Source organism: Bubalus kerabau, chromosome 11 (assembly GCF_029407905.1).
Source record: "Bubalus kerabau isolate K-KA32 ecotype Philippines breed swamp buffalo chromosome 11, PCC_UOA_SB_1v2, whole genome shotgun sequence".
In the NCBI taxonomy this organism is placed as follows: domain Eukaryota; kingdom Metazoa; phylum Chordata; class Mammalia; order Artiodactyla; family Bovidae; genus Bubalus; species Bubalus kerabau.
The window spans coordinates 88,937,578-88,963,240 of record NC_073634.1 but is presented as its reverse complement, the minus strand read 5'-3'; the positions used below and the strand labels follow the sequence as shown (position 1 = coordinate 88,963,240).

Genomic DNA, 25,663 nt, shown 5'->3' with positions numbered 1-25,663 from the left:
TCCAGCGAGTCGTCATGATGACGCTGCTGAGTGTGATGAAGGTGATGCCCGTGGTCCCCTGGGGAAGGGAGGCCGCTGACCCCAGCCTTCTTGACTCCCCAGAGGGTGCCCGTGCACGGAGAGAAAGGATTCCTTGTCACTTCTGTGGGAAACCAGTGGCTTCCCTGGTGCCTCAGATGGTAAAGAATCTGCCTGCCGTGCAGGAGACCCCGGTTTGATCCCTGGATTGGGACGATCCCCTGGAGGGGGGCATGGCTACCCACTCCAGTATTCTTGCCTGGAGCATCCCATGGACAGAGGAGCCTGGTGGGCTACCGTCCAGGGGGTCTCAAAGAGTCAGACACGACTGAGCGACTAAGACTTTGACATGACACAGTGGTAGAGGTGAAGGTGAGTGGACTACAGGACCCACCCATCCTCTTTTGCAAGGTTCCCTGCACCCAGCATGTGAGGTGGTATCTCCCCCCAGCACGTCCTCCCCACAGATCGCCTCTGGAGGCAGCACTCATGGTTTGAATCACAGTTCTGTCCTTTGTGGCTGTGTGACCTTGGGGAAGTTAGTGGTGAGGCAAGAGTACCTAGCAGGTCACGCCCTGTGACCGGGTGTCAGTCTCACAGAGTCCAGAGAAACTGGCATGCATCTGCTGGAGAACTCTGCATCCTTCAGGGACCGGGAGGTGTCCCGGTGTTGTTTTGTTAGCCTGTCCCAGGTGGGAGAGGATTTGCAATTCAACACTCTGCTCTTTTCCTGAGCCTTGTGACTTGGCCGGGCTCCTGGGTGGAAAGAGAAGCTGCCTGCTCTGGGTTCAGTGTCGCTGGGCCAGCCTCCCAGCTCCTGAAATTAGCCTCCGCAGACACCGTTCTCTGGGCGCTGGGTGGGGAGGCCACTGGTGTCCCCCCGACCCCAGCCATGGAGGAGCAGGACCACGCCTGTGACCCCTCTTGGGAGCCCCCACAGCCAAAGAGCCGCCCGGACTCACCTTGGTCGTGGGTAAGGGCCAGGGCATGGCCACATGCAAACCCCCCACCCCCTGCCCGGCTGAGAAGTGCAGACGGGCCTTGTGGGTCCTGTAGAGGATCGGTGCGTCCACATTTTTCCAAAGAAGTGATGGGAGCAGCTGCTCCCCAGAGGCTCCTGGGATGGAGGCTGCATTATGGAAGAGGGTTTAGAACTGACTCGAGAAGTCAAGGCATTTTTCTTTGCCTTGGATGGAGAGTAATAATAACTGCTTTAATCCTTAAGACAGAGAGTTATTTGAGGACTCCTGCTCGCCAGGCACTGTACAGGGAATGCTTGCTGTCTTCTGTGTTTGCATGCGGGCAAGGAGGGGAGGCCCCGAGGGTTGAAGTTACAGGATCAACACAGGCATTTGAGCACGGTTGTGTCAGAGAGTGTGATGTGTGTGCTGCGGGTGCCCCTGGACTCCAAAGGCAGAGGTTGCACTGTCTGTGTTTTCTAGATCTCATCCTAGATGTCCAGGCTTTGTTCAAAAGTAGTTATGTTTGTGTGAAGCCCCAAAAGCAAGAGTAGAGGGTGTTCAGATAACCCCAAGTGGAAGTGGGGACCAAGGGTGGAGCCTGGACTAGAATTTGGGCTTGTCTATTTCTTCCAAAGGCTGAGGGTTTGGCCACAGTGAACATAATGTGTTAATGGTAGTGGTTTAGTCACAAAATTGTGTCTGGCTCTGTGACCCCATGGACTGTAGCCCGCCAGGCTCTTCTGTCCATGGGGATGCTCCAGGCAAGAATACTGGAGTGGGTTGCCATTTCCCCTCCAGGGGATATTCCCGACCCAGGGATCGAATCCTGGTCTCCTGCACTGCAGGCGGATTCTTTACGTCTAAGCCACCAGGGGAACCACCAGCGTGTCACTCCCCCGGCCCAAATCTCTGGGACTCCTTTGACACTCCTGGTCTGGCCCCCAGCTGCAGAGGCTGGGCTGGTCCTGGAGGGTTCCACACGCCCTGGAAACAGAGAGAGCTTGGGGTCCGTTGCACCTATGGGGAGAGGGTGAGGGGTGTGGCGTGCACGGAGCAGACACAGCCTCCTGGCTGCCGGTTCCCCGAAGTCCCTGTCATTGTCACTTCAGGGCAGCTCCTTTCCCTGCAGGGACATGGGACCTTGCTCTTGGTATTCAGGCGGAGATGCGGGGGGCGGGGGGCACCCGAGAAAGGGCCTCTGGATTCTGCTCCCAGCCTTTGCCACTTGGCCCTTTGGGCCGGTGTTTCCTGGGCAGACAGATGCTCGCAGAGGTGGCTGTGCAGTGAGCCGCCCTCTGCAGGTGGAGGGCAGGAATGGGAGCACTCCCCCGTAGTGCTCTGTACATCGACGGCATTCACACTCTAGCTAAACAGTTGGTTTTGTGGTTTGTTGGAGATTAAGACAGTTGTGTCTTGTTTCCCATTCCTGGAATGTCTCTCTTGAACAGAGAAGCCCTGAGAAGTGCCCCCTTCTTCTCCCACGTGGGCAGCACTGTGCTCTCAGAAAGCTCTCCCACGTCCACTCCGGGACTGAGTCTCCTCGACCCTGGGACACAGGTCTTATCATCGTGGCATCTCTCTTGTACAGCCCATCTCTCTCGTCCAGTTTCCCCGGGTTGTCAAATGTCATTCCCATTTGACAGCCTGGGGAAACTGAGGTTTTGATGTTGCCCGCCAAGTGGCTTGGGGACAGGAGGGGGTGGGGAAGATGGAGGCAGGATGGTAGCCCAGCCCCACCATCATTCCCCACACGGACACTGTGATCCGAGGAAGCTCTGACAACACCTGCTTTCTGCTTTTATCTTTGGATTATTAGTAATTTTTCCTGGTTATAAAATTATGTGTATTAGAAAAGGTTTCAATTCTACAGCGGAGTGTAAATAATAATAAGAGAGTAAAACGCCAATCATTTCACCGCTTGGGAGGTTGTCTGGGAACTTTGTCAACTGAGGTCGCCCTGTGTTTCCCTGGAGGCTCATTATAATTAAGCCACAGAAAGGATTTCAAAGTCTCTGGTTCTTTTTTCATTTCAATCCCTTCACTGCCCTGTGTGCTCGATTCTAAAATCCCCAAAGCCCTCTGGGTGTCCACTGTGGCCTGGACCCCTTGCCGTGTGACATCTGTGACTGTCTTCCTGGCGGAGGCGGGTGTCCGTGGCAGGAGAGGGTGAAGGGTGACGGGGGACAGTTTGCTGGACTCTGGAGCTGCTGCGCTGGCCCTGCAGACTGTCCACCCCTGAGTGCAGGATTTAAATGGGCCTAGGAACTTGGGCTTGGTTCCTGCTGGTGCCCACATCCAGGAGAATCTGACCTGCTGAGCTGAAGGGTGGCTGCAGGGCAGGGATCCCGGGAGTTTAACGGGGCTCCAGGGAGAGTGCTGGCCTCCTTCCACTGTTGGGGGCTGGGTCCAGCCCAGGGAGGACAGAGGAGGCCAGGTTCTGAGTGAGGCTTCAGCAAAGCTGGACTGGAACACAAAGCAGGAAATCGAGGTGGAAGCCCAGATGGACTGCCTGCCATGCAGGAAAGCTTAGGAGGAGGCTGCAAGAGAGCTGGCCAAGCAGGGCAGGATAGGCGGGAACTGCATCTGCCGTGGCCAGGAGCCCAGGCTGAGCTGGCTGCTTCTGGGGAGGGTAAGAATGGCTCAGCCATCATGGGGCACTTTCATTCCTGGGGCCAGGAAAGGGCAGCTGGCAGTGCTGAGAGCCCTGGGAGGCACCTGTTAAGTTGGCAACAGCTCCCTGAACACAGGCCACATCCCTTCCCAGAGGCTGTGAGCTTGTTGTTCTGGCTTTGAGCATGTACAGAGCCCCATGGGGCACAGTGATGGGTGAGACCTGGTCCCCACCCGCAGGAGGTCAGGGTGGAGTGTGAGTGGGTGCGTCTGCCAGCTGCCAAGTTCCTGTGGGCACAGTTCAGGAGGAATTCCCACTGGCAGGGCTGGGGAAGGCGTCTTTGTGAAGCTGGCATCGGAGCCAGGCCTTGGGAGGAGGGTAGGATTTCAATAAACAGATGGGGGGAGGGGTGGCAGGCAGAGACTTCTAGGCCAAGGGTTCAGCCTGAGTGACAGCTGGGCTTTGTGAGAACAGGGTGTTCTCCTAAAGCTAAGTCTGCAAGTTCAATTCCTCCAGCTGTTTGGGATTTTATGTCTCCTGAGTTGGGCGTCTTGGTCAGACCCCCAGCCTGTAAGAGAAAGCAAACAGTCAAGGACCAAATACGTGGGACTCGGTGTGAATCCAGGGCCACACAGGGCCTGGGCTCAAGTTTTAGTTTTACCACTTGCAAGTTTGATTAACTGGAGCCTAAGTTTTCTTATCTGTAAAATGGGACTTAAAAATACCTAATAATATAATAATCACAGGGACTTGGTTGCTCGTTGTTGTTCACTGCTAAGTTGTGTCCGACTCTTTGCGACCCCATGGACTGAAGCACACCAGGCCTCCCTATCCCTCATCATCTTCTGGAGTTCACCCTGTTTCATGTCCATTGAATCGGTGATGCTTCCTACCATCTCATCCTCTGCCGCCCTCTTCTTCTGCCTGCAGTCTTTCCCAGCACCAGAGTCTTTTTCCAACGAGTTGGCTGTTCACATCAGGTGGCCAAAGTATCAGAGCTCTGGTACCAAGTGCTTGGTAAATGAGCTATCATTAATAAACCTGGAAAAAAAATAGCTTGTTACAAGTTGGGTTGTAAATATCAGTGAAGAGAAAATCATTTGCATTTGGACTGTTGATCTCAGCATGGTAAAGAGATAATGCACAAAATCAGAGCCCCACATCCCCTAATATGGAGAATTCGGAGTGAGCCTTTGTGCAGACCTTTTGGCTTGGCAGTCAAGGCCTCTCAAGAGCTTCCTGCTCTTGGCTCTGTCCTCACCTACCGTGACCATGTGTTGCCCAGCAAGTGCCTCTCCTTGGAGGCACTGATCCCATTATGTTAGCTGGGTCTCCAGGGCATGAACATCAGGACCTCAGACCCATCCTGCCATCTCCAGCCCCTGAGACTTGGCAAGGGGCTGGACTCCTAAGCTTTCCTGCATGGCAGGCAGTCCATCTGGGTGTCCACCTCGATTTCCTGCTTTGTGTTCCAGTCCAGCTTTGCTGAAGCCTCACTTTTTAGTGGCAATCAGAGCACATGTTTGCCACTAAACTCTGTTGGCAAAGCCGACCAGAAGCCTGGGCAGAAAAGCTGGGTCTTGGCCTCCGGGACCCCTTTCCTCAGGGACCCCTAGGGCCAGCACCCCTGACCGTGCTGGGGCATGGAAAGACAGACTCAGGGACAGGGTCCACCTCTCCCCAGAGGCCCAGCCGATTTGAGACACCTGTTTGCCCACCTGATCCAGGCAGGATCCCAAGAGGCTACTGCCTGGGATCGGTCTGAAACTACCGGCTCCCTGGTTGAGTGATGGGGAGACGGGCAGAGAGAGAAACCAGGAAGCAGTCCCCGCACGTACCCCTCATGGGAAGCAGAGCTTTTGGCCTCCTTGCTCGGTCTCTCCTGGGCCCACCCACCAGACCCCTGCTTCCTGTGAAGTCGAGGGGGAAGTCTGGAGCGCCCCCTGGAGGTGGAACTCTGCCACTACAGAGTGCTTCAGTTCAGTTCAGTCTCTCAGTCATGTCCGACTCTTTGCTAGTGCTTACAAACAGGAAAACAGAAAAGCTACAGGAAAACCACCACCCGGTCGTATCACAGCCAAGTGGCCAATAGGACTTTTACTAGGGACAGAAACAGGATGAACACAGAAACTCACTGGTGCAGTCAGTGATTACTGGATCAAATTTGAATTCCTCATTAAGTTTGTTTGTGATTAAGCTCCTTGCAGGAAACTGTTGTTGAATTACATTCTGGACCATGCTTTTAAACTTTGACTCTTGCTGCCACCTTCCCTTTCTGTCTGTTCTGTTCTCCTTATTTATAACCTCTTCTCCTGTTGGGCTGTGAGCCCTGAGGGCAGCCAGAGTGTCTCCATCTTGGTGTTGCCCAGAGCTCCTCACACAGTTGTGTTACATGTCTGGGTCAGCTGGATTTATACCTTTTGCCTTGATGTAATATTGCAGCACCCACTTTTGCTCTGAAGTGGGGTGATCACCCTACCTGGTACACATCTGTAAGGTCATACCTGCATTTGGCTTTGGGGCCATCCCCTCACCCACAGCTTGTACCCAAAGGTCTTGTCTCACTGCCACTTAGGGGTTCTAGTCATCTCCTCCGGTCAGGGCTAGAGAGGGTTGGAGGGCTTTGTATGGCAGTGCTGTGTTTCACACACAGATTAGGGTCTAACGTTAGTGCAGGAGGCAGAAACTGTGTGGTCTGGTTCCCTGAGGATGTTGTTCCCTGCAGACACCATGCCTTGGTGTGTTAGCGGAAAAGCTAAGGGAATAGGTTAAATATTAAATAGATTAAACTGAGTTTGTTGTTCAGTCCTTCAGTCTTGTCTGACTCTTTGGACATCATGGACTGCAGCATGCTAGGCTTCCCTATCCTTCATCATCTTCTGGAGCTTGCTCAAACTGATGTCCATTGAGTCAGTGATGGCATCCAACCATCTCATCCTCTGTCATCTCCTTCTCCTCCCGCCTTCAGTCTTTCCTAGCATCAGGGTCTTTTCTAATGAGTCAATTATTTGCATCAGGTGGCCAAAGTATTGGAGTTTCAGCATCAGTCCTTCCAATGAATATTCAGGATTGACCTCCTTTAGGATGGTCTGGTTGGATCTCCTTGCAGTCCAAGGGACTCTCAAGAGTCTTCTCCAAAACCACAGTTCAAAAGCATCAATTCTTCAGCATTCAACCTACTTTATGGTCCAACTCTCACATCCATACATGACTACTGGAAAAACCATAGCTTTGACTAGACAGACCTTTGTTGGCAAAGCAATGTCTCTGCTTTTTAATATGCTATCTAGCTTTGTCAAAGCTTTTCTTTCAAGGAGTAAGCGTCTTTTAATTTCATGGCTACAGTCTCCATCTGCAGTGATTTTGAAGCCCAAGAAAATAAAGTCTCTCACTGTTTCCATTGTTTCCCCATCTATTTGCCATGAAGTGATGGGACTGGTTGCTGTGATCTTCATTTTTTGAATGTTGAGTTTTAAGCCAGCTTTTTCACTCTTTTCTTTCACCTTCATCAGGAGGCTCTTTAGTTCCTCTTCACTTTCTGCCATTAGGGTGTTGTCATCTGCATATCTGAGGTTATTGATATTTCTCCCAGCAATCTTGTGCTTCATTCAGCCCGCCATTTTGCATGATGTACTTGCATATAAGTTAAACAAGTAGGGTGACAATATACAGCCTTTACATACTCCTTTCCCAAATTGGAACCAGTCTGTTGTTCCATGTCCAGTTCTAACTGTTGCTTCTTGATCTGCAAGCAGATTTCTCAGGAGGCAGGTAAGGTGGTCTGGTATTCCTATCTCTTTCAGAACTTTCCACAGTTTATTGTGATCCACACAGTCAAAGGCTTTAGCGCAGTCAATGAAGCAGAAGTAGATGTTTTTCTGGGATTCTCTTGCTTTTTCTATGATTCAACAGATGTTGGCAATTTGATCTCTGGTTCCTCTGCCTTTTCTAAATGTAGCTTGAGCATCTGGAAGTTCTCAGTTCACATACTGTTGAAGCCTAGCTTGGAGAATTTTGAGCATTACTTTGCTAGTGTGTGAAATGAGTGCAATTGTGAAGAAGTTTGAACATTCTTTGGCACTGCCTTTCTTTGGGATTGAAATGAAAACCGACCTTTCCCAGTCCTGTGGCCACTGCTGAGCTTTCCAAAGTTGCCGACATACTGAGTGCAGCCCTTTCACGGCATCATTTTTAAGGATTTGAAATCGCTTGGCTGGAATTCCATTACCTTCACTAGCTTTGTTTGTAGTGATGCTTCCTAAGGCCTACTTTGGATTCCAGGATATCTGGCTCTAGGTGAGTAATCATACCATTGAGGTTATCTGGGTCATAAAGATCTTTTTTGTATAGTTCTTCTGTGTATTCTTGCCACCTCTTATTAATATTTTCTGCTTTAGTTAGGTCCATACCATTTCTGTACTTTATTGTGCCCATCTTTGCATGGACTGTTCCCTTGGTATCTCTGATTTTCTAAAAGAGATCTCTAATCTTTCCCATCCTATTGTTTTCCTCGATGTCTTTGCTTTGATCACTTAGGAAGGCACAGACTTCCTGGCCCCTGACCCTCGCCCCAGGCTCTACAGAGATGAGAAGGCGGGGGCGGGGCCTCCCTGTCCCACCTCCACCAAGGTGCTCTGAGCCTCTCTGATCCTCGGGCTCTTCATCTTTACCACTGGAACTAATAAACCACCTTTGTTGGCTTATCATGAGGATAAATGGGGCGAGGTTTGAGAGTCTTAGCAGCTGCATGAAGCATATAGTAGAAGGAGCTGTGGAAAAGGACAAGTCACTGAAAAATTCAGTGTGAGCTATAAGGTCTGTGAACCATAGGCTGGTGTCACGCTGGTTCTCACTGATCTGGGGCTGGCCCTGGATCCATACTGGCTTCTGGAGGTGGAATTCCACCTTTTGGCAGCATCAAGAATGATCCTGACTTGAGAAACCACATCTGGGCAGGAGTTGGGGGGTGAGCAGAGGGCTTGGTGGGTGTCCATGCCCCACTGAGGTTGAAGGCCATTGGCAGGTTTGAGGAACAACGAAGATGCCAGTGTGGCTGGGCTAAGACCACAAGGGGAAGAATAGGAGTTTGTGTCAGAAAGCAAGCGAGGGGCGGGATCTGACCAGGCATCATAAAGGAATTGGCCGTGACTCTGACTGAGACAGGAAGTCCTGGGGGCACGGGGGGCATTGCAGCAGCAAGGGACCAGTTGGGAGGTCGTTGTATTAATCCCACAGGGAGGTGAAGGTGGTTTGGACCAGGGTGGTTGCAATGGAGAGGGTGAGAAGCTTCTGGTGTTGGAGGTCGATGATGGAATCAAGGAAGAGAGAGAGGCTAGAAATGTACTTTCAGTCCCTGAATCACAGTGTTTTAACCCCAGATCTGGTGCAACCCCTCACTTCTAAACAATGTGTCTGTTTATGGCTGGTGGGTCTTCATCTGGGGCTTTTCTCTAGTTGCAGCAAGCAGGGATACTCTCTGGTTGAGGTGCATGTTCTTCTCTTTGCGGTGGCTTCTCTTGTGGAGCATGGGCTCAGTAGCTGTGGCACATGAACTTAGTCGCTTCTTAGCATGTGGGATCCTCCTGGACCAGGGATGTGTTAGGTAGTTAGGACAGAAAAAAGGAATCCAAAATAGTGGTGGCTAAAAGACAAAGAAGGGGAAAAGCCCGTGAAAATAGGACAAAGGAAGGTCTGAGGACCAGAGTGAGAACCTCAGGTGAAGCAAACAACCCTCCTGGTTAGCCCAGCATAAGGCAGGCTCAGGGGAAGGAGAAAAAAAAACATAAAAAGAGGGGCCAAAACTGAGCCGCCACGGGCTTTCTTCTCTTCGCATCTTTTGGGTCGGCCCACCCTCACGCCTAGAGGATGTATGTTCCTTTGCTTGCCAAATAAAACTGAGCTGTAACTCCAAGCTGTAACAATGGTCCATCTATCGCTTCAAATTTTTGCTGTGGTGGGACAGAACTGGGGAAATTATGAACTCCCTGGACAGATGGAACCAGTATCTCCTGCACTGGCAGGTGGATTCTTCACCACTGAACCAGAAGGGAAGCCTGCAGCCCCCCAATTTACAGAGGGGGAGACTGAACCTGTCAGAGGACATATTTTCTAGGCATGACTATAGACTTAAGGCTACAATTCCTTCCATGCAGGAAACAGGTAAATTCAGACACCACCTTGAACTTCTCTTCCCATTTGAATTTGGAGTACACTTCTTGTTTCTCTTTCCAGATATTTCCTCTGTTCCCTTTCTCTCAGCTTCTCATCTCTTCAGCTTCCTCCTGGTGTCTATGCTTATCCAACCCCATTTCTTCATTCACAGTTTAGGCTCAATTAGTAGAGAATCTGGGGGAAGGGTTGCCACTGTCAGCTGTCCACTTTTCCTTCAAGGGCTGGCCCAAGTGTAGCCTCTGCCTGGAAACCCCAGCTGGGAGCGATGCTTCCTTCCTAAACCCCCACCTCTTTTTGGAACTCCTAACCCCCCCACTTCTGTTTGGAACAGGCTTTTGTCGTAGTTGTTCCAAGACTGGTCCCTGGCACATAGCAAGTGCTTGGCGTTTCTAGAAGGAGCAGAGAATGAATGAAATTACAAAGTAAGCACCCCCAGGTCTTGATCATTCGATGGCGAGCTTTTGCCTGGTTTCATCTTCATTTACACATCGAGGCTCCCTGACCCCACTTCCAGCGCTTACTGGGTGATCCTCCACAGTCCTGTCCTGAGTTGGTGGGAGGCCCTTGGAGAGGGAGGAGCCAGAAAGTAGGGGGGCCCAGAAACAATTTAGAGATGGCTCTGTAGTAAAGCTCAAGTGAGAAATGGGAGGCGAAGACCAGAATATCAGGCTGGAAAGACTAGGAAAATGAAAGGCTGGTAGGAAAGGGTGGTGCCAGAGGGTCTGGCCCAGATGAGTTATTCTGGAATGCCTGAGGTTGTCGGATATTGGCTGCTGGACAGAGACTGTGTGGTGTGTTTTGTGGATAAGCAGGCCTGGTTTAAAGGCACAGGAGTGGGGTGCATGGCCACCTCCAGGGTGCTGTGAGCAGAGCATATGCTCACCAGAAATGTCGCACTCATCCCATGTGAGTGATTTAGAAGATGCCCGTCCCCAAGGCTCCGGTGGGTCAGACACCTTCTTCTGTTGTTGTCTGCCCCGTGTGAAGTGTTATAAATCCATTCCTCACAGGATGCATGGTTGGAATGCTGTCTAAAGTGATGAATCAGTGTGAGTCCTTTTGTTGGACAAGAGCCTGTTTTTCATCTTCCTCCTCTGCCCTGGCTGTCCTGAGCCTGGGCTCTGTTGGGTCCCCGAGAGCAGGATTATCTGAGCCTAGATGTCAGGAGTAATTCTGTCTACTCCCTCCCATCATTCTAAATCCTGCTCCATGTCATGGCTTTTGATCTATTTGCAAACAGTTTGATTGCTTGAGTTTTTTCCCTAAGCTACTTGAGATCCTTTTTGGATTTGTTAAAGAATATAAGCAAATAATAACCAAAAATTTGGAATAAAAAGACCTTTTTTTTTTTCTAAGCAGGATGGATGGGAAAGCAGGATGTTATGGAAATGTGATATTCCTGGGCGGTGGGTCTATAGTCTAGGGGGAGGGGCTGAAGAATGGGCATCCCTTATAGCAGGGACAGCAAGGGGAGGCAGCAAATTTCAAATTCCTCTAAAACTTGGAAGAGTTTATTGTTAGATGAACGAAGAGAGTGAGACTCTGTCTCAGTAGGAGAGCAACACAGAATTTGAAGGACGTTTCAGTTCCCGGCTCACGGCGTGGCTTTGAGCAGGCCTGCTGTCACTCTGGAGCTATGATCCCTCCCCCATAGGGCTGTCTACCGATCACAGCTGTGGGCACAGGAGTGCCCACTCGGAGGAGCTAAGCTCATTATCTGCAAGCCTTATCAGGTGCCTTTGTGGAATGAGGGTGTGGCAGGGCTGCTGTGTAAGTTTGCGGTCCACACAGAGTGCTGGCCCAGGGGTCACCCAGGACAGAAAGCCACCCTGCTCCCCGCTCACCAGTCTTGCTGGGCTCGGGGGCAGAGGGTCCTGGGATGGTCAGGGAGAAGGGGCTCCTCCCTGAAAGCCGTTCATCCAGAGAGTGCTCTTTCTTCACTCTGCCCAGGGGGCCCTGTGTGCCGACTGCGGCTCCAGAGCTGGGCCTGACCACGGTTTGCAGCACCTGTTATCTCTGTTACAGAACCCTTGCCATCGGTGACAATGTCGGCAGGCTCTTCCTTGTAAATGAAGTAAAAATGGGGCAACTTGTGAAATGCTACGCTTGGCACCCTCCCCTCTCAAGCTCCCGCATCCACCACCTCCTGCCAACCATCCCCCACCCCCGCCTCTCTCTCCCTAGTCTCCCAGGGCTCCATGCAGCACAGTTTGAACCCCACGGAGGAGGAGGCAGCCTCCTGTGGCCCATCCAAATTGACCATTTGGGAACCATAGACTGGAATTCTTTGGGGAGCAAAACAAAGTGACAGTCTCCGGACTTCAGCTTGGTGGGCTGAGCCTATCTGTGGCCACGGCTGGCGGACGCTGTTTCAGTCCAGCCCTTTCTGTGCTGTGCTTAGTCGCATCCGACTCTTTGTGATCCCATGGACTGTAGCCCGCCAGGCTCCTCTAACAAAGAGAAAGCCAGTTGCCCAGAGTCACCCACGTAGTTACAGCAGAGCTGGTATTAAAACCTACACCTGATTCCCTTTTCCACTGTCTCCTGACTCCATTTTAGCAATAGATGTTTAATGAAAAACACTGGATCAGCTGTTAGGATCTGTAATTCTAGACCAGGACCCCATGGACTGTAGCCCACCAGGCTCCTCTGTCCATGGGATTCTCCAGGCAAGAGTACTGCAGTGGGTTGCCATGCCCTCCTTCAGGTCATCTTCCCAACCCAGGGATTGAACCCGGGTCTCCCACATTGCAGGTGGAATCTTTACCATCTGAGCCACCAGGGCAGCCCAAGAATAATATTGAGTATCGTAACTGCAGTCATCCAGGGTCTGGCGTCCTGGCCCAGAAATGCCCTCTAGAGGGCGCTGTGACACCGGGACCCAGGACAGGGCACACCTGGAAGGGACCATGTCCTCTCTTCTCCTACAAGTAAGGGCAAATGAAAACTGAATCAATACATGAAGCATTTCAGCCAACAATCAGAGAGTTTTGTTGAAATTCTTGAGTGAATTATTTTTATCTGAGATGATTTGAACTTCAAATAGTTCAAGATAAAGGACATGGGGACTTGGGCTAGCTAATATCTTCCCCTGATCTGACATGGGCAGAAACTGAGTTTATTAATAGCCCCTTGATGGACACTTCACAGTGAAAGGTGAAGCAAGATGGGATCAAGTTTCTGGGTTTTATCCAGTTAGCAATGCCCAGTGGGTGAAATACTACCAGATGGAAAGAGTAAGAACAGTGAGTCTTACAGGCTGCACTCTGAGCGGCCGCCTTGTAGAATAGTATTTTTGCAAACAGAGTTATTTGCAATTTATGGGTAATGTAAAGTGCGTTCACAATGACAAATGCCTAGGTTTATTATTGTTGTTGTTGTTTATTGAGTGCTTTCTGTATGCTAGGCACTGATGAAGCATTTTCTTTTTGTCATCAATCTTCTTAAGAACCATTGTTGTTGCTGTTCAGTCGCTAAGTTCTGTCTGACTCTTTGCAACCCCCATGGACTGCAACATGCCGGGCCTCCCTGTCCTTCAGTATCTCCTGGAATTCCCCCAAGTCCATGTTCATTGAATCGGTGATGTCATCCAACCATCTCATCCTCTGTCGCCCCCTTCTCCTCCTGCTATCAATCTTTCCCAGCATCAGGGTCTTTTCCAGTGAGTCGGCTCTTCACCTCAGGTGGCCAAAGTATTGGAGCATCATAAGAACCATATGGGTGGATTATTAGCCTCAGTTTATTATGCAGAGGTGCTGAGAGACATTACTTAATTGGGCTGAGGTCTCACAACCAGCAGTGAAACCATTATTTCTGTACTAGTCTTCTGCTTCTAAGATCTAATCTCTCCCCTGGAAATGCCACCTTCCTATTTTTCTTTGGAAGCTTTTACAGGACTGAACTCTGACTTTCATGGGAGCCAGTCTCCCAGCTGCACATCTCTGCTTAGCCCTGAAACTCAGTGCTAGAGATTTGCTTCTCCAGTAGTGACCATCTCACTTGAATGACAGTCATTTTCCAACTGACCCTGGTACTGGTGCCTCTTCCTAGGATGACATGCGGGTGGCAGCGGGGAGCAGGAGAGACATGTTCTCTATGGGTCCTGCCCTTGGAAATTTTCTGGATGAGAGAACACTTCATGATGTATGGGGTTCTCAAATGTTAGATGAGAGGGGGCCTTGTTGACTGTCATGTAATGTAGTCTTACACTCACAGCTGGCCTCGTGGGAGTCTTGTGGTCACTCCCAGTCCTGGTTATCAGACTCACAGAGTTTCTGAATAATATAGACTCACAATCTGTGGGGTTCAGCCTCACAAGATTATATACAAAAATATACACAAATATCGGTTCAGTTCAGTCGCTCAGTCATGTCTGACTCTTTGTGCCAGGCTTCCCTGTCCATCACTAACTCCTGGAGCTTGCTCTAACTCATGTCCATCGAGTAGGTGATGCCATCCAACCATCTCATCCTCTGTCATCCCCTTCTTCTCCTGCCTTCAGTCTTTCCCAGCTTCAGGGTCTTTTCTAATGAGTCAATTCTTTGCATCAGGTGGCCAAAGTATTGGAGCTTCAGCTTCAGCATAAGTCCTTCCAATGAACATTCAGGATTGATTTCCTTTAGGATTGACTGGTTTGATCTCCTTGCGGTCCAAGGGACTCTCAAGAGTCTTCTCCAAGAACATAGTTTAAAAACATCAAATATGTTTGTGTATTAATAGATTTAAGTTGATAAATATGTGATTTATAATAGTTATGAATGCTATATATAATATTTTCTATATTGTTTATATTATATACACTTTTTTTAGTGTCTATGTCTCTTTACCAGGCATGCAGACAGTGTTTATGACCCTGTTTCATCTGTTATTCTCCAGATATGCTTGACTTCTTCCATTTACTTTGTTGTGAGATGAGATGTGACTTCTGCTTCTGTTGACACCCACTTGTACTCTTCAGAGTCTAGTTTGTCAGTGTCCTTCTTAGAGTTTTATCTGACCAGTACAATGTACAATGGCCCCTGGCCTTATTCTAGATTTAAATATCTCTTACTCTTTTCTAAGATCAAAGCATTCAGAGTTACTTAATAACTGTTGATGGCTAGGCCTTTTCTATCAGTTATACAATGGACTTTTTCAGTCTTAGTATATCTGCCCTGGGCTTCCCAGGTGGCGCTAGTGGTAAAGAACATGCCTGCCAATGCAGGAGACTCAGGCTTGATCTCTGGGTTGGGAAGATCCCCTGGAGGAGGAAATGACAACCCACTCCAATATTCTTGCCTGGGAAATCCCACTGGACAGAGGAGCTTGATGATCCATGGGGTCACAGAGTTGGACATGACTTAGCAACTGAACAAACAGCAGGACTTCCTATAAAAATGCCACTGGAAAGCTCTGGTACTTACTGACTTTGTGACTTCAGAAAGTCCCTCTGCACCTGAATGGCCTCATCTGTAAAATGGGCTACTGTGAGAGGGTAAATGATGTAATGCATGCTTCCCACCTACCAGAATGACCTGGGAGCTTCGAGACGCTCCCACTAGAGAGTTTGATTCAATAGGTTAGAGTGGGGCCTAGAATAAAGAATGTGAGTGACTTTTCCAGTCATTTCTGATGAGCGAGCAGGTTTAGATCCTGAATCACAGCATTTGTAAAGTGCTTAGCACACATTCAGTGCCCTGCAGGGGCCCCCACCTCCTTTTCTTCTCCCATATTCCACCTCTCCTTTCCTCTGAGCACTTAGGGCTCTGGTGCTGCCCACTTTGTATCCCAGAGGACAACCACAGGAGGAAACTCATTGAAAATGCTCTTCTCCAGATGTTTGCCTTTTATACAAATAGAAGAAAGAGCAATGCTTAGTTCAAAGTTTCTGTTTAAATTTCACTGCCACTACCAGGTCTATCTTCTGTAGCCTTTGATAAGCCCCACGATACAGAGAGGTTGAGGGCAGGAGGAGAAGGGGGCGACAAAGGATGAGATGGTTGGTGGCATCACTGACTCAATGGACCTGAGTTTGAGCAAGCTCTGGGAGATGGTGAAGGACAGGGAAGCCTGATGTGCTGCAGTCCCTGGGGTCACAAAGAGTCTGACACAACTTAGCGACTGAACAACAACAACAATGATACAGAGACCAGATCCTGCCCTGAGATCTTGGGATTATACTGCAGCCTGAGAAACCTAAGACATCAAGATCAGCCGTAGTGGGGAGATATCTTCTTTGGGTCAGGGGGCAAGCTTCCTCATTCACGTCAAATACCCCAGAAGCTTCCTCAAGCTCGTGTCCAGTTGTAAATTGAAGGAGGCTCTGTGGTTGCACAGAGTCGGACACGACTGAAGCAACTTAGCAGCAGCAGCAGTAGTGAGGTCATTGTGGCAGACAAAGTGGACCCAGCAGGTGGAGCTAGAGAGTCAGAGACATCGAGAAGCCAGAGAGCTGGTCCTGGCGTCTCAGGAAGACGAGGTCGGGCAGTTGTCTTTGGCAAAGGTCGTGTATCAGAATCCCTGAACAACTTTTTTTTTTTTATTTTTTTAAAAAGACTATAAAATTCCAGATCCCATCCCTATGGAATCCAGCTGTAGGCATTAACTAATTGCCCACGTAACTGTGATGTACTCCCAGTTTGGGAAGCATTGATGTAGAGATTCTGGAATGATCTAGATGTGGTCCAGGCACATAAATGTGAGCCTGTCTGAGTTGAGAGCTGTGTGCTGGTCCTCAGACCAGCGGGAGCATCAGTAACATCTGGGTGCCAATCAAAAGTGCAGACTCAGACTCCACCCCAGACCTGCTGGGTCATAACCTGCCTTCTTCACAAGAGTGGGCCCTCTGGCTGACTCAGAGGTGGATCAGAGCATGAAGTCACAGAGAATGGGGCTTCTTGTTTACCTGGGGACCTGTCCCTGGAATGGGAGATCTGGGAGACCCAGTCTGTGCTTTGTCCTTGGCACCAGTCTGAGCCTCAGTTTCTTCATCTTTATTGTACCTCCTTCTCAAGGTTGTTAAGGGAACTAATGCCCAACTCCCATATTAGACTGTGAATTATTTGAGGCAAGGTCCATGTATTTTAAAAATTTCCCCTTGCCCAATGCCTAGCTTTGAGCAGATTGGTCATTTTGGCACGCAGAATGATAGAATCCTTCAAGCAGAAGAGCCTTTGTGGATTGTATAGAACAGGGGACACTGAATGGATGAAGAGGGTATGGTGAGGTTGACAGACATTTCTAGGGTCGGACACTCATTGGAAGGACTGATGCTGAAGCTGAAACTCCCATACTTTGGCCACCTGATGCAAAGAACTGGCTCATTTGAAAAGAGCCTGATGCTGGGAAAGACTGAAGGCAGGAGAAGGGGATGACAGAGGATGAGATGGTTGGATGGCATCACTGACTCAGTGGACATGACTTTGGGTAAACTCCAGGAGTTGGGGATGGACAGGGAAGCCTGGCATGCTGCAGTCTATGGGGTCGCGACTAAACTGAACTGAACTGACACTCTTATTGGCATGTGGGCTTCCTGTGAGAATACCTGTTCTCTGTGGTTCTTCTTTTGGCTCCCCAGAGCTGAGCTCAGCTCCCTGTCTTCGTGAGAGCCCCCTGCCCCTCTGACCAGCTATCTCTGTACCCTCTGAACTTCTGTGCCATTGAGTGTTCGTGCCGCTCATGCACCCATGCCTCCTGGACTGGCCTCCTCGTATGTCCTGTCTGCACTGTGTTTTTTTCTGGAAGCTGCTCTGTTGTCTCACTGTACATTTCAAGCTCTTGGAGGGCAGGGCCAGGGTTCTTTTGGTCCCCGTCTGCTCCCCAGCCCAATACCTAGCACGGGACTGAGCACGTGATAGTCAGTACGAACTTGCCGAATATCTGTTACTGTTTTAAAATAGGAAATCTTTCATACATCCACGATGCAGAATAATATAATGAACATTTGCATCCCTACTACTGCTTAAAAAAAAAGATTATTACAGTTGAAAGGCTCAAGGTACCACTATCCAATAATTTTTTAAGCAACTGTGTATCTCTATGACAGTCCATTGTCTGTGACATCATATGGTTTATATTTTTGATTTTGCTGCTCATCAAATGAGCATCTTAAAACCAAGGTCCAAGTCAGTAAGGAGGCTATAATTTATTCAGTTCCAGTCGCTCAAGAATATTTATTAAGAGCCTTTTGTATGTCAAGAACTGTGCTAGAAACTTGGGATGCATCAGTGAACAAATCTCACCGAAACAAAACAAATAAAAAATGAAGTCTTGCTCTCATGGAGTTCACAACTGGAAAATCTATAAACAATAAGTTTAATAAATATCTAATGTGTTAGAGTTAAAAGTGCAATGGAAAAAAAAAAAATAGCCCACGGATCAGAGATCGTAGGTGAGGGGGCAGACTGTAGTCAAGAGTGGCTTGTTGGGAAGGTGATATTTCGGCAAAGACTTGAAGAAGATGAGAGTTGGTCACTTAATTTGCAGGGAAAGGTTTTCCCAGTGGGGAGAATAACCAGTAAGGATCTTTGCTGTTGTTGTTGCCTAAGATGGAGCATTTGGGGACCAGCAAGGAGACCAGCATGGCTGGAATGAAATGCAAGGGAGGTGGGGCATCAGGAGGTGAAGTCAGGGTCAGGGTGGGGGTGGGGTTGAGGAGGGAGCTTTTAGAGTTTTCCAGGCCACTGTCAGCACTTTGGCTTTTATTTTGGCCATTGCAAGGTCTGAGCTGAGCAGTGATGTTTTCTGACCTCTTGGGTTGCAGTGTGGAGAGTAGTCAGTAGGATCAGAGAAGCAGAAAGTCGATATAGGAGGCCACTGTCATGAATGAGAAGACAGATAAGGGGGTTTGGGCTAAGGGGAGAGCCTTGAAGGGGATGAGAAGTGATCAGATCCCAGACATGTCCTGAAGACAGAGCCATTGGGATTTCCTGGTGAATCAGATGTTGATTGAGAGGAGAGAAGAATGCCCAAGCACCTGAAAGGCTATAGTGATCATCAACCAAGACAAGGGAAGCTGCGGGCAGAGTGGTGTGGGGGTCAGTGGAGATCTGCACGTGCTGACTTGGAGAATGCTGCTAGGTTTCACATTGGGAGATAATGAGCAGGCAGTTGAATATATGATTCTGGACTCTACAGAGAGACTGAAGCTGGAGATACAGGGATACCGTAGGTATTTAAAACCACGAGACTGGATGAGGTCACCGTAGGAGTCAGTCAGCTCGAGAAGAGGAACTCGGTCTGGTCCCTGGAGGGCAGAGGAGAGATCTGCCAGAAAACGAGAGCCAACGTTGGAGCAGGAGGAACAACCAAAGGAATTTGGTGCCCTGGAGGCCAGAGGAGGAAGTGTTTCAAGGACAAGAGAGTGACATGGTGTCCAACATTGTTGATGGATGAAAAGCACAAGTAAAGACTGAGAAATGTCCGTTGCATTTAGCAACCTGGATGCTGTTGGCGACCTCGATGAAGACAGTTCTGGTGAAACTGTGGAGGAGGCGGGGGAATCAGACTAAAAGGGTTTAAGAGAGGAACAAGAAGAATGAAACCGAAAAAAACAAGCAGAGGCGTTTGCTGGGAAGGGGACCGGAAATGGGCAGTAGCTGGCAGGGGAATTCAGGGAAGAGAGGGGCTTTGCTGGGCACTGAACAGACAAGACAAGAGGATAGCCTGTTTCCTTGTTGATCGAATGGATCAACAGTGGAGATGGGAAAGTTGATGATGTGTTAAGATGGGCTTCTCTCTGTCCCTGGTAGGGGGGCAGCAGGCCTACTTCCTAAGCCCTGATGCACAGGCTGGTGCAGCCTCTGGGCTTTCCAGCAGGATGGGGAGAATCAGGAGCAAAGCCAGCTTCATCCTCAGCACTGCCAGCCTGGCGTAGCCCGAGGGTCCCCCTTCCTGGCCCCGAATCAAGCCGCAGGCACCAGGAGCCCCTTCTCTGAGCTCGGAGCCTTCGTGCTCCTTTCCCTGCTATGGGAGATTCCTTCCCTTCTCGGCCTTGAGACCCCCACCCACCTTCACGGCTGAGTTTGGCTGTCGCTCCCCTGTGGCCCTCCCTGTGATCCTATCCTGTTATGCTCTCTGTTACATGGTTTTCCAGGTTGGCAGGGACCCCTTCAGAGCAGGGAACCCCCTACCCTATCTCTGGGTCCCCAGCCTCCTGCCCAGGGCAAGGTGTTTTTTCCCAAGAGCGGGGCTGCATCCTGTAAGAGCAGGCACGTGGTCCCCTCACTTGGGTCCCAAGGAGGAGGCACCCACTTCCTTGGAGCTCTGGCTTATTCCTTCTCTGTTTCCAAAGTGAAGCCATTATTCAAACAGGCAGCCCCCCAAGCCCCAGGCTCCCCGTGTGTGCCCCGAGGCCAGCCCCCTGCACATCCCAGAGGCCTCTCCCAGCTCCTGTGTTTTGGCAACCCTGGGCTCTGACCTCCCTTCAGGCTGGGGCAGCAGCAGCTCCTGGGGGCTGGTAGCCAAGCTGGGGTTGGGGGGCAGGAAAGAGAGCCCCCGGCCACTCTGGGCCCCACCAGACTTTGGCTCCTGCTTCTCACTGGCTTGGCTTGAAAGCCTGGCCAGCCAGAGGAGTCTGCACATCACAACCAAGGAATTCAGCCCATTTTCCCAGCCCTGGGAATCTGGCATTCGCTGAACCTTGGTGACCTGCTGGTTTCTTTCTTGCTTGTTGTTGATAGTGATGAGGCTTGGCCCGGGGACAGGGAAAGGCCACCATCACAGGCAGGCTGAATGAAGAAGCTCTTGGTTGGCCTTCTTGCTGGCTGAAAAACCTCTCCCACCTAATTAGCCTCTTCGCTGTGGGCACCTGGCAGAACCTGGTACCAAGCCCTTCCTGTGTCCACCCTAATTACAACCCCTCCTGCTCATCTCCCCAGGCCAGGAGCAAGCCCCTCTCCAGGGCCCAGTCTACCCCTAGGGGGAGGGTTGTCATACTTCTCTCAGCCTTGAGTGACATCCCAGCCTGGAAGCGCCCAGCTTTGCCTGCAGTCCTGGCCAGGGTGTGGGCAGCTGTATGGTCAGAGCACATGACTGTGTCCAGCACTTAAACAACTGAGCTGTCAGTTTCTCTTGAGCAACAATCTTTCCATCCAATGCCCACCTCCCTGCATGCATGTGTGCTAAGTTGCTTCAGTCCTGTTCTTTTTGACCTCATGTACTGTAGTGCGCCAGGCCACTCTGTCTATTGAATTCTCCAGCCAAGAATACTATAGTGGGTTGATATGCCCTCCTTCAGGGGTTCTTCCTGACCCAGGGATAGAACCTGTGTCTCTAATGTACCCTGCATTGGCAGGCGGATTCTTTACCACAAGCGCCACCTGGGAAGCCCACCCACCTCCCCCTGCAGGTCCCAGGTGCACAGGGATGTGGATGTCTGCCTTCTGGGTCAGTTCAATGCCTGGTATTCTGGGACGGGGCTGGAGGCAGGGCTGGGGAGTGGCTCGGGGCAGAGCTGGAGTCCTTGGGGCACAGGGTGTCCTGCCCTGTCCTGATTCTTCTGCCTCCTCTTGTCCGCTGCCCGTGCTCCAGCCTGGCGGGGGGCCAGCGGTCTCAGGAGACCAGATGCTTTCGTAGAAGGAACTCAGTGTACGCAGGGTCAAGAGGCTTTCTCCGGGTTCTTTATGTAAAAGTCCTCCCTGGAATCAGCTCTGCTGTGACTGGCTCCCACCTCTCCCGCCCCTTCTAAGAACAGCAAGAACAGAGTCACGTGGATCTAATGTCTTCAGAGGCAGCAGTTGCTTCACCTTCTTGGTAGTTGTTTCTGCACAGAAACCCACACACTTTTGAATTGGTGGATCAGGTTCTGATTCTTTTTCCCCAAACACGCCTTCTGACCTTACTCTCCACCATTCCCACCCTCCCATCATAAACTGTTTTTCCCACAGAGCAACTGAATTTGCTGAGTGTATTTGATCTGTGGACACTGTGGGTGAAAGGTTTGCTCTGTTTGTTCTCTCTAAAGGCTGTTTGTATCTTAAAAGATGAGCTTATTAATTCAGACAAATATTTGAACTGGCAGGACTGTTTTATTGTGTCTCTTTTAAAAAGTTCAGTTCAGTTCAGTTCAGTCACTCAATCGTGTCCGACTCTTTGCGACCCCATGAATTGCAGCACGCCAGGCCTCCCTGTCCATCACCAACTCCCAGAGTTCACTCAGACTCACGTCCATTGAGTCAGTGATGCCATCCAGGCATCTCATCCTCTGTCGTCCCCTTTTCCTCCTGCCCTCAATCCCTCCCAGCATCAGAGTCTTTTCCAATGAGTCAGCTCTTCACATGAGGTGGCCAAAGTACTGGAGTTTCAGCTTTAGCATCAGACCTTCCAAAGAACACTCAGGACTGGTCTCCTTTAGGATGGACTGGTTGGATCTCCTTGCAGTCCAAGGGACTCTTAAGAGCCTTCTCCAACACCACAGTTCAAAAATATCAATTCTTCGGCACTCAGCTTTCTTCACAGTCCAACTCTCACATCCATACACGACCACTGGAAAAACCATAGACTTGACTAGATGGACCTTTGTTGGCAAAGTAATGTCTCTGCTTTTTAATATGTTATCTAGGTTGGTCATAACTTTCCTTCCAAGGAGTAAGCGTCTTTTAATTTCATGGCTGCAATTAGCATCTGCAGTAATTTTGGAGCCCCCCAAAATAAAGTCTGACACTGTTTCCCCATCTATTTGCCATGAAGTGATGGGACCAGATGCCATGATCTTTGTTTTCTGAATGTTGAGCTTTAAGCCAACTTTTTCACTCTCTTTCACTTTTATCTAGAGGCTTTTTAGTTCCTCTTCACTTCTGCCATAAGGGTGGTGCCCTCTGCATATCTGAGGTTATTGATATTTCTCCCGGCAATCTTGATTCCAGCTTGTGCTTCTTCCAGCCCAGCGTTTCTCATGATGTACTTTGCATATAAGTTAAATAAGCAGGGTGACAGTATACAGCCTTGACGTACTCCTTTTCTTATTTGGAACCAGTCTATTGTTCCATGTCCAGTTCTAACTGTTGCTTCCTGACCTGTATATAGGTTTCTCAAGAGGCAGGTCAGGTGGTCTGGTATTCCCATCTCTTTCAGAATTTTCCACAGTTTATTGTGATCCACACAGTCAAAGTTTAAAAAGTATATCTACATAAAACCTTTCGAAGGGGCACTTGCTTGCTAAGGCCAAGTCATGATTTGTAGTGGAAAAGAATAAAGTGTGTTATAAGTTGACTTGTACTCCACTTTGGGAGAACTAACAAAGTTTGACTTCATGGGCCATGCGATTTCCAATCCTTTGGGGAAACCTTGCCAGGATTGGATGTCACCTCACACTCCACTACCTCTTTGACTTAAGGGGTCCGAGTCGCTGGAGGATGTTCAGGAGAAAGATGATAAAACAGAGAGAACATAGGAACTGAAGTTCCACACTGCTTTTCCATGGCCATGAGTCATGAGCTTTGACATATGAAATGCAAAGCCTTTGAGGAATCGCTCTCTACTGTGTTGAGAAACTATAAGTGCTATTAATATAAATATGGTCTGTGTGCCAGCTGACCACACCTGCGGTTACATCACTCACTCATTCTCTCATTCAGACCACATGTACTGGTCTCTAAACAGAGGAGTAAGCTGGTGGCTGGTCTTAGGGAGCGCCCAGTCCAGTGGGGGACAGGCAGACAAGGCAAGTTGAGAGGTGTGGTGTTAAGAACAAGGTGCTGGGGAAATGCTGATGTGGAAACAAATGATGGCACCTACGGGAGCTGGGTCAGGCAGCACAAGACAGATGGAGAGGGAGTAGGCAGGGGGTCAGTGGAACAGAATGGTCTAGGCCAGAAAGAGCCTGTCGGCTGTGTGGCCTTGGGAAAATCCCTCAGCCTTTCTGAAACTCGGCTTCTCCGATAAAAACCAGGATGGTGATACCTACAACAATTAGAGAGGAATGATGAGAATGTGAATGTAGGAAGCACCTGGTGCAGCACGGGACACGCAGTAGCTGTGTGTTATGATGCCACTCTAATCTCTGAATCACTCAAGCAATCAAGGCTTAGTCACCTTTGCAATTGTCCTAATGATGAACTCAGTACCTAGACAGGGCAGGGCAGGTAGGAAATAATTAGTGACCAGACGTGACTAATCTTGTGCTCGCCGGTTTCTCTGCTCTGAACTGCAACAGCGCTCTTCTGGAGAAGGAAATGGCAACCCACTCCAGTATTCTTGCCTAGAGAATCCTGTGGACAGAGGAGCCTGGTGGGCTGCCGTCTATGGGGTCACACAGAGTTAGACACAACTGAAGTGACTTAGCAGCAGCAGCAGCCAACAGCACTCGAGCTTGTTCACAGCCCCTGGCAGAGGAGACACGCACAGTGGACTCAGCACCAGTGAGAATCTTCACCAGAGCTTAATTCTGTCATTAAATTACATGTACTGGTCACCATCATAATAATATGACATTTATTGAATGTGTGCTATGAAACTGTTTTGAGGCTAAGTACTTTAAGTTCATTTACATTCAATCCTCATCATAACAATGTAGTTTTAGCCCCGTTTTACAGGTGAAAAAGTTGAAGCACAGAAAAGTTAAGAGACTAGATCAAGGTGACACAGATAGTCTGTGATGGATCTAGGATTTGAGCTGGTCGGATTCTAGAATCTGTTTAGTCATCTGTATAGAACTACCTGAAATGCTAATCGGTATATCCAAGGCTGATGTGTCCCTTCTGGTTGGTTGGACGTCTCTTTGGTTTGGGCAGTGGCTGTACTAAAACTGTTTCTCAACTGTTTTGTATAATCTCCCTGGTTCAATCTTGTACCTCATCGCCATAGCACGGACAGACAAGTTCTGTTTTCATTCATTTTTACCACCCTCCCTCCCTCCGTCCCGGGCTTCCCTCGTGGATCAGCTGGTAAAGAATCTGCCTGCAATGTGGAGACCTGGGTTTGATCCTTGGGTTGGGAAGTTCCCCTGGAGAAGGGAAAGGCTATCCATTCCAGTATTCTGGCCTGGAGAATTCCATGGACTGTACAGTCCATGGGTCGCAAAGAGTCAGACATGACTGAGCGACTTTCATTTCACTCCCTCTGTCCCAGACTTCCTGTGGCTCCTTCCACTAGTCTCCCCATTCAGACTTGAATTGCTCCTTGCCTTTCCCGAGTGATGGTGGAGATGGGAAATGTGGTTGACTGGCCCCTGGGGTTGGAGACCACACCTATTATTTCTGCCTCAGGATGTCCCCTGAATGAGTTACTGAACACACAGGTATAATCATCTGCTCAGTGAAAAGGGGTTTCAAGATAGTGTGGTTTGGGGAAATGCTGCATTTTATATTCCCTTTAGGAGACTGACAGCATTCAATGAGGTAGTAAGGGTGCTAAGAAGCTATGCTGGAATAAATCTTTATCTCTGTTTTATCTGATGTTTCCAGATTTATCTGCCCCACCTCAGAACTGGTTTTTGCATGGGCTTCCCTGGTGGCTCAGACAGTAAAGTATCTGCCCTCAACGCAGGAGACCCAGATTCTGTCTCTGGGTTGGGAAGATCCCCTGGAGAAGGGAATGGCAACCCAGTCCAGTATTCTTGTCTGGAGAATTCCTCGGACAGAGGAGCCTGGCTGGCTAGAGTCCACGGGTTCGCAGAGAGTCGAACATGATTAAGCAACTGTCACTTTTCACTTTCCTACCAACCCAGGAGAAGTCCTTGGGGAAGACTGTCATGTGTGCAGGGTGGAGTGGGGGTGGCTTGGCTCAGAGCTGCCCTCTCATGGGCTTGGATTGAGCACTCTTATGGGCTTCAGGTGCCCCAGGAGCCCAGAATCACTGCCTTGAGAGCCCTAGGCTCTCAGCTTGGCCTGATCCTCTCCCTAGACTCCTGGCATTGCCCCAGGCTTTATACCAACTCTTGCTTCTCTCTGGATCCCTGGCTCATGGCATAGTTCTTGGCAAACAG

General features: G+C 49.6%; 1 protein-coding gene across 2 annotated transcripts in view; it reads left to right on the top strand.

The window, feature by feature from the left end:
- Positions 1–815: 815 nt before the first annotated feature.
- Positions 816–25,663, top strand: part of LPIN1 (lipin 1) — a 129,191-nt gene continuing 104,343 nt past the window's right edge. Inside the window, exon 1 of one of the 2 annotated variants that reach the window (XM_055540906.1) lies at positions 816–991. In XM_055540906.1, the coding sequence (XP_055396881.1) occupies positions 911–991 (81 nt within the window). In that variant the 5' untranslated portion in view covers positions 816–910. The remainder of the gene's footprint in view (positions 992–25,663) is intronic. The other variant, XM_055540905.1, reaches the window with a different exon arrangement.